General features: G+C 54.0%; 1 protein-coding gene across 1 annotated transcript; it reads right to left on the reverse strand.

The window, feature by feature from the left end:
• Positions 1-899: 899 nt before the first annotated feature.
• SNAI1 (snail family transcriptional repressor 1) lies at positions 900-6,049 on the reverse strand. Its single transcript, XM_036245788.1, has 3 exons — positions 5,892-6,049; positions 4,704-5,231; positions 900-1,084 (listed from the first exon to the last, which is right to left on the reverse strand). The coding sequence occupies exons 1-3, from the start codon at positions 5,971-5,973 to the stop codon at positions 900-902; spliced, it is 795 nt and encodes a 264-aa protein (XP_036101681.1). The 5' UTR covers positions 5,974-6,049.
• Between the last annotated feature and the right edge of the window lie 2,792 nt (positions 6,050-8,841).

An 8,841-nucleotide genomic window follows, 5' to 3' on the forward strand; every position in this document is an offset into this window, starting at 1 on the left:
CGAACCCAGCAGTCAAGTCACATGACGTTTAGGAGGACATGATTTAAGGCTGTGCCAGGAATATCTGAGCTCCAGGAATCCCTGCTCCCCTCCCCGCTCCCTACAGGCCCTTTGAAATACCCACTCCTCTAAAAAACACCAAGACTTTCTTACATATATAAATTAACCACTTTATTGAATATCAATAAACTGTACATATAACTATACAAAACGTTTCCTTAGTACAAAATGTTGCTTGAAATATAAATACCAGTGTACCTTTAAAAAAATGTAAACATCTTCCTCCTGGGCCCACCTGTCGGGTCCCTGAAAATAGTTCTGGGAGACACATTGGTTGGGCCGAAGCACCCTATTTGGGCCCCCGACAAGTGACGGCAATTACTCACATTCCCTTTTGAGACGCTGTTAAATTGCCCATGAAACAGGTGCCACCGTGACAAACAGGAGGCTGAAATAGCTGCCCAGGCCTGGGCATCCTGGGGTCTAGACACGTCCTCGTGTCAGTGACCGCCCCCACAGGCCCCGTGGGCGCCCCTGGGGGTGCGTTATTGCAGTTACTCACACCTCCTGGAGAGGTGGCCTGAGGGTTTCTGGGGTGGGGAGAAGTGGGGTCCCCTGAGTGGGGTGGGAGCCTCCTATCAGTCTGTTGGCTTTTGTCCTGTAGCTCAAAGCAGCTGTATCCAGTTTTGAAGGGGCCACCCTCCCGTCCGCAAGGCCAACTGAAGCCCCCAGAGCAGACGCACTGGAAAACGGTCCTCCGCGCCCTGAGGCGCGCATAGAGCCAAAGGGCAGCTCAGAAGGGAATTCCACGGCGCTGAGAAGGATGTGGGGGTCCTTCTTTGCAGAGTTGGGGGAGGCGGCTGCAGGGGGAGGGTCTGGAGAGACAGAGGCCTTGGAGGTCAGCGGGGGCCCCCGGAGCAGCCGGACTCTTGGTGTTTGTGGAGCAGGGACATGCGGGAGAAGGTGCGAGAGCACGTCTTGCACTGGTACTTCTTGACATCCGAGTGGGTCTGGAGGTGGGCCCGAAGGTTGGAGCGGTCGGCGAAAGCGCGGCTGCAGTGGGAGCAGGAGAAGGGTTTCTCCCCTGCGGACAGAAAGCCGGACAGTCAGGGGACTGCTAAAGTGCTTGGACAACAGCTGAATTTTTTTGAAATCCCCACCCACCCCCAACAATGAAGGAGTCCCGTGTCCCGGGACGACCAGGCCCTATCCAGTGTCCAGAGGCCTGGTTCTGCTCGGGAGCTCTGCTGCTCCAGCAAGTCTGGCTGCTGAGCCTTCACGTGCTCATCTGTAACACGTGCTGTTCCCTCCCCACGCCCAGGGGCTGGTGGCCGAGAGGTGTGGAGTCAAGCCTCATGCACACAGTGCCGGCAGGAAGGGCTCAACAGCGATGGCAACTGCATTCACTGGACACTTCCTTTGTGCCAGGGCAGGGAGAAGCGTTTTCCACTTCTCATTTAATCCTCCCCTCGCCTCAGTTTAGAGATGGTGAAACTGAGGCACAGTGAAGTTAAGCAGCACGTGAAGGGCCAGCCAGCAGGAAGCGGCCAGACCCGAGCCCTTGATTTTCACCACTGCGCAGACTGCCTCTCCATTAAGGAGGCTGTGGTGGGTGTTCCTTATTATTATCACTCCTGAATTTGCTTCATCTGGGGACAAAGTGTAAGAGTCAGCCTTAAAGTCCCAGCAGCTTTGGCCACTCCTCTGGGCCAAACTGAAGTTGATCACACTCAAAAGTAATTTCAAGTCTCTTTGCCCCCTAATTAGCCTGAGTCCTATGAGGGCAAAGGCCTCCTCTGGATCCATTCCAAGCCTCCAGCCCAGGGCCTGAGAACCCCCAAGAGGCTACAAAAACCTCTTACCTTCGGACTTGTTTAAAACCCCTCCCCACCTGTGAGTCTCATGCCACCTGCCTGGGCAAGACTGTTTTTGGAAGTTGTCTACTGGGGCTGGGTACACAGAAGGTGTTCAGTAAGTGCTTGTACAATAAGTTTTGTTTTCAAGACCTCAGAGGAGCCTGACCTGTCACTCACCATCCGATAACGCTCTTTATAATTCCCGCCCAACCAAGAGGATATAGTTCATGGGCCAAAAACACTGACAATGTCTCTTAGGGGTGCAGCATTTCCCAAATGAAAAAATCAGAATAGTAACTCATTAAACAAATACTTATCAAGCTCCCACTACATGTTGGGCACTATTTATAACACTGAATACCACTTTCCAAAAAAATACAATTCTCCGACCTGCCCATCAATCAGCCCCCAGGCCATGGCCCATTGGTTAAGTCCCAGTGTTGGAATTCAATAGCAGGGAATGAATGAACCACATCAGTTTACTGGGGGCCTGGGGCATTGTGCTGGGCACTGGGAAGGAGGGGTCCGGAAGTCAGATGCCTGAGGCTGACTGTGGAACCATCCATTCAAAGGCTCAGTATCCTGAGGCAGAGAGGAGGCTAGATGGCAGAAAGGGGGCTATCTAGCCAGAGAATTGGGAAAGGGATATAATTTGCTCTGCCATATTGAGCACAGGCCTACCAGGCCTGAAGGGTTTGATGATGGCATTCTACAAGGTCTAGGTGAAGTTCTTCCTCATTCACACACTTCCTTGTGAACAAAGGGCTTACTGTAAGCAGAGATGGTAAATGGGATGGAGTTCTGTATTCCCCAGGGCACAGAAATCCAGTTCCCCTTACTACTTAGGGCAGGTGAAGGAGCCCAGTCTTCAGCCTTGTAAACTGTGACTTGAGAAAGTCACTTCCTTCTCTGTGCCTCAGTTTCCTCATCTGTGAGGAGGGGATTATGGCACCTCCCTCCTAAGGCTGTTAATGGAATTACTGCATTAACAGAGGTGAAGGAAGCCCGGAGCGCTGACGCGCACACAGCAAGCGCTCAGTGAACACCACCTTCATGTTATACATGATTAGACGTAGCCCGAACAAAGGGGGAAGGAGGCCTTGTAGGAGGGGATGGGGTGGAGGTTTGTGTGCAAGCAGGAGGCACAGACCTCCACCCCTCACTGATCTCCTACCCCCAGACGCCTTTATAGTGCTCCTGGCGGGTGTGAAATCGGCACCAGGCCGGCAGGGACAAAGGCCACCGAGGGGGGCACTGTACATGCGATACTCCCTGGATTAAAGGGGCCTGACCCGCTGTGGGCCAGCAGCTGCGGCCCAGAACAGGTGCTGGGCACCGCTGCCCTATGCACCTGCTCCACCCCGCCAGCCCCACCCACTGAGGCCACCATTAAGGAACACAATGGGTGTCAGTGAAGATGGTAATGGTGAATTTCAACAAGCTTTTTGTCTGAGCCATGCCTTTACATTAAAATAAGGTCTCAAGAGAGGAGAAGGAGGACCAGAGGTGCACTCCAGGTTCCAACTCCCTTCAAATAGAGCCCCATCAGCTGGGCAGGCACCCAGGACAGAGGCCAGTCAACTGGACTTTTACACGTTAAAATCAGGGCCATTTGTGCATGAAGTAAGAGAAAGCGGTAGCCATCATCTGCAAGTTGGGGAGGATGCCAGGACCACTTTGTAGGAGTATTAAAGACACCGATAATGTCTGCAAAATGCATTACTCACAAACCACCCCACTGACCCTCATGGCTCAGAGGTCAGCCCCCTGGGCCAGGAAATGCCAGAACTGAGTCTCCAACCGGACAGCTTGACCCCAAAGCTGATAATATGACCCTTGAACCTTCTCCCTCAACAGTCACTCGAAAGAGCAGCCCCAAACATGGTAGCTTCACCATTCAAATTCTGAAAAGCGGCTACTTTTTGCCCATTTCCAGAAAGTTAAAGGACAGAAAAGGCTCCATTTCACAATTTTGTACACATTTAGTGTTGTTTTTGAAATACCAAGACATAATCATGTTTTCTGCCAGCAAAGGTGTTCCTGGGTCAGCATGATAGGGTTGGGTTTACCTTCTCCAAGATGGGGGTGGGGAGAGCAGCCCTGAGAACCATCTATTATAACGTGATTAAAGAGCCACTGAATCTTGATAGCTACCGTATAAAACACTATCGAAATCTACCTTATATGATTATTCTATCATAATCCTGAAGTTCAGAGGTTAAATCACCTGCTAAAGGTCACACAGCATAGAAGCAGAACAAACACCAACTGCTACTACTGCGCACGCTGATTATATATGTACCAAATACATCCAGCTACTTTCTGTATTCTTTCTTTCATTTAATCCACACAGAAACCCCTCAAAGTATCTTATGTGTTCAGATGACAGATGAGGAGACTGAGGCTCACAGTGAAAAATCAACCCAAGGTTTGAGAAAGTTCTCAAAGCAGCATTCAGAGCCAGGTGGGGGGCCTCTAACAACATCCTGTCTAGCTGAGGTGGGGGTGGGCTGGGGGAGGGTGGAGCAGGGAGGGCCCCTTCACACCTCCCTCCAACAGCAAGGTGTTGGTTGCACCTTTCCCATATCCAGCTCCAACCCATTTGGCTGAGAAACCGAGATTGCAGAGGTACTTGTAAAATTATCCATTTAGCCCATCTGCTTAGCTGATGAATGAAGAAATTTTTCTGCTAAGCATTGCAGAGAGCGAGGCCCCTAAACTCTTACACTAGAAGTCCTAAGACTCAGTGTCTTCAACCTGAAATTGACAGTAAGCCCAGCCTCACAAGGGCTGGTAGAGAAGGCGGTGGGGACAGTGAGAAGGGCAGCCAGCCTGCAGCGCACTCACCGGTGTGGGTCCGGACGTGGCCCTGTAGCAGCCAGGGCCTGGAGAAGGCCTTTCCACAGGTGCCACAGACGCAGGGCAGCGTGTGGCTTCGGATGTGCATCTTGAGGGCACCCAGGCTGACATATTCCTTGTTGCAATATTTGCAATTGAAGGCCTTGCGTGATTGGGGGTCCTTGGCCCCTGAGAGCCCAGACAGCTGCTTGGGCAATGGGCCCAAGCCTGGGAAGGCAGCATAACCTTCAGCCTCTAGGGAAGAGGCTGAGGTGGAAGAGAAGGAGGAAGGAGCTGGCGAGGGTGGGCTGGGGGGCTGGGAGCCTTTCCCACTGTCCTCGTCTGACAGGGAGGTCAGCTCGACCACCTTGGGGATCTCCTGGGGTAGAAGGGAGGCCCAGCCAATTGGCTGGGCTTGGGGTGCCAGGAGAGAGTCCCAGATGAGCGTGGGCAGTGAGGCCGTGGGGTTGAGAACCTCCGGAGGTGGGATGGCAGCCAGCAGGTGGGCCTGGTCGTAGGGCTGCTGGAAGGTGAACTCTGAGGGGAAACCAAGAAAAAGGCAGCGTCAGGATCGTTCAGTCAGTTAACAGACATTAGCCTGATATGGGCCAGGGGCTGAGTGGATCTGACGACACTTATTGGATAAATCAAAGGCTCAGACAGATAGGATACAGCCCTCGAAGAGGCCCCTCCTCACCGGGGCCTGGTTCTCCCACCTCAGCTTCCAGATCGTTAAGGGAAGGATCCCCCTCCCCAGCCCCAACTCACGGGGATAATCCCTCCAGAATTCCCCAAGTCCCCGGCCGAACCAAGACCCCACCATCCTAGTCCCCAGTCACCCAGCTCCGAGGCACCACCGCTGTCCCACTCCCCCTCCTCATACACCCTCAAACCCTCTGGACTCCGGACTTCCCGGCCCCTGACCCGTGTCTCTACCAAAGAAGTCCCCTCCGCTCCCACTTTTCACTCGCGGGCTTCCTTCGCCTCTCGGCCGGCCGCTAAGACCTGCCTTCAAACCAAGACCGTGGCCTCCCCCAGCCCTCCCCCAACCGCCCGGATCCACCTGCCGCGGCTCCTCGCACTTCTCCCATTTCCCCGTGCCGAATCCCCTGGCTCGCTTTGGGCTCCTCGTCCTGCTCCCCTTGTCCGCTCCCCTGAAATATCCCCCCAGCCCTCCCCCGGGCCCCCGCCACTCGCCTGGAGAAGAGTCGTGCAGCTCGCTGTAGTTGGGCCTCCGGCGGGAGCAGGCAGACTTCCTGACGAGGAAAGAGCGCGGCATGGTGGCCGAAGCAAGCCGGGGTCACCTAGCTGCGCTGGCGTCGCAAGAACCCTGTCCCGCGAGGCCGTGCCGCTGCACTGGGAGCCGAGCTGAACCGCCAACTCCTTTAAGTACCCCCGCTGTCGGGGGCGTGGCCGAGATAGGCCCCTGCGCCAATCGAGGAGCGCCGTCGCAGAAGGCCACGCCCCAAGCAGGTGCGCGAGGGGCTGGCGGGGCTCGCGCCGCGTGGCGCTGGCAGCCGGGCGGGGGCTGCTCCGACGTCGTGCTGTCGGCGCGGTACTGACCGCCGGGCCGCGAGCTGCTGTGGGGCGGGGCGCCGGGCGTAGGGATTCCCCCAGGCGAGGCGGGACCCCTTTCGGGATCTGGCGCACCCGCCAGCTGAGCGCTGCACGGTCGCCTGCCTCTGGCGCCCCCTGGCGTCGTGCACGAGGGTCCGGACACCTGATGTTCCGAAACCACCTCCGCCTGGACTTGGGGAGGGGGCGGAGATTTCCTACGCGCGGCTGGCGCCTGGCGGAGAGCGTGGCGTGGACCGAGAACAATACACATTTCTGGGGAGGATGCAAGGAAACGGACGTCTTCATGTGGACGTCTTCATGAAACACCAAGGCTTTTCTTTGCAAAGCTATCTGGGCATCATCTAACAAAAAGCCTTCGTTCCTTCGCTTAGCAAATGTTTACTGCGCGCCCGCTCCGGGCCAGGCACTGGTCCAGGAGCTGGGGATTCAGCCCCGAACAAAACACGCGCGGTCTCTGCCGAAGGCTAGCTAGCTCAGCGGCAGGTAGGGGAGACAGACGAAGGTAACAGCCGATTACAATGCAAGGGAAAGTGTGCTTTGATGAGGGGTGGGGGAGGCCACAGGGTTCTGGGACAGTCAAGAAGAGGCAGTTCACGGGACAGGGGGTCCAGGGCAACTTCCCAGAAGAAATGCAGAAACACTGAGGGGAAAGGCTCTAGGTGAAAATCAGTGACTATCACAGAGCTCTCGGAGATGGGGGTGGGGTGGGCCGGCTGGGAGGGGTCAGATCTGCTGGGCCTCCAGGGTCTAGAGGAGTTTGGACTTTGCCCCAAGGACACTGGGGAGCCAAGGAAGGCTTTTCAGCTGAGGAGGGACCTGTTTGAGTTTCACTGAGAAAGATCACTCTGGGCAGGTGGGAGAGAGCAGTAGGGAAGTGTGGTGCCCAGGCAGGTCTCCTCACCTGTCTGGGGGTCATCAATCCCGTGTGCCTCAAGGACCGAACACTGGGCGCCAAAGGAGGCACTGACTGACCCACTGTGGGATGGGCCCAGGGGAGAGACAGCTGTACCCTCGCCCCCAGCTCTTCTGTGAGCCCATTGACTCCAGACTGGGTAGGGGTGGGGCCTAACTCGGTCCCACCTGTGAGTCAAGGACCGTGAGAACCTACCCTCCACTCACCCCCTAGAATGAAGGCAGAGAGGACTGTCAGTTTGGGGTCAGTAGGTGCTAAGGATAACAGCTGTGCACAAAACAATTGTCCTTACCACGAGTCCAGGTTTGGGGTGGGGAAGACAGGCCATACACAGTCATTATGATGAACATATTTCTCTCCTATGTCTATCTAGTTCCGATTCTCCCTCCATATGCAGCCAGGGGGAGTAGGACCACAGTCCCTCTGCTCCGACCCTCCCATGTTCCTGTCTCACCCAGAGTAAAAGCCAAAGTCCTCACCACAGCCCTCCGCCCTGATCTCACCTCTGCTGACCTTGTCTGGAGCCGCCCTTCCCCCTCCCCCTGCACAGTGATCCCCCGCCCACAACTTTCTGTTCCTCACATCCAGCCCTAGCCCAGCACAGGGCCTTGGCATCTGCCCTCCATCCTCCCTGCCCCCTAAATCTCTCTTCCCCCAGAACTTCACCTGGCTGGCTCCTTTGCAGTCTCTGTTTCAGCATTAATTTCCCCAACTGTTCAGCCTCGTTAGTAATGAGAGGAATGCAAATTAAAACCACAGTGAGATAGGCTTTCACACCCATCAGAAGGACAAAAAGTTAAAATTTGGTCAATATCAAGTGTTGATGAGGATGTGAGGACAGCAGGACCTTTGTCCCATGCTGGGGGGAGTGTCAATGGGCATAGGCACTTTGGAAAACTTTGGCATCAGCTAGTAACAGGTGGCTTTCCTCCTCCCAGCAATTCTTCAAGATCATCATCCCAGGGATCTCATCCCAGACTGCTGAGCCTGGACCCCACCCCCACAGACATCCTGATTTAATCAGTCTGATAGGGAGGGGGCCTCTGGTATTAGTATTTTTAAAACTCCCAGGGGATTCTAATGGGCAGCCAAAGTTGAGAACTGACACCAAGTCCTAAACCCAGAAGAAACAAGAGACTGTTCATTGCACCCTTGTTTCTAATAGCAAGAAACTGGAAACAACCTAAATGTTTATCAACAGTAAAATGGGTTAATAAATTGTGGAATACTACACAGCAATAAAAATGAACTACCACTTCATGTAGCAACAGGGATCAATCTCAAAAACATAATTTTACAAAAACAAGTGTTAGCGAGGATGTGGAGAACAGGGAATCCTGACGCTGTTGGTGGAGTTGCAAATGGTACAGCCACTATGAAAAACAGTAGGGAGGTTCCTCAAAAAATTAAAAATAGTACACCAGAAAAAAATAAAAAAATAATTAATTAAAAAATGAAAAAAATAAAGAAAAGAAAAAAACTAAAAATAAAAATAGAACAATATATGACTCAGCAATCCCACTTCTAGGTATTTCTCTGAAGAAATTGAAAACACTAATTGGAGCCCTGGCCAGTTTGGCTCAGCCGTAAAGCAGAGTGTCAGCCTGTGGACCAAAGAGTCTCGGGTTCGATTCCGGCCAAGGGCACATACCTCGG

The sequence above is a fragment of the Molossus molossus genome, unplaced genomic scaffold, assembly GCF_014108415.1.
Source record: "Molossus molossus isolate mMolMol1 unplaced genomic scaffold, mMolMol1.p scaffold_m16_p_6, whole genome shotgun sequence".
Taxonomy (NCBI): domain Eukaryota; kingdom Metazoa; phylum Chordata; class Mammalia; order Chiroptera; family Molossidae; genus Molossus; species Molossus molossus.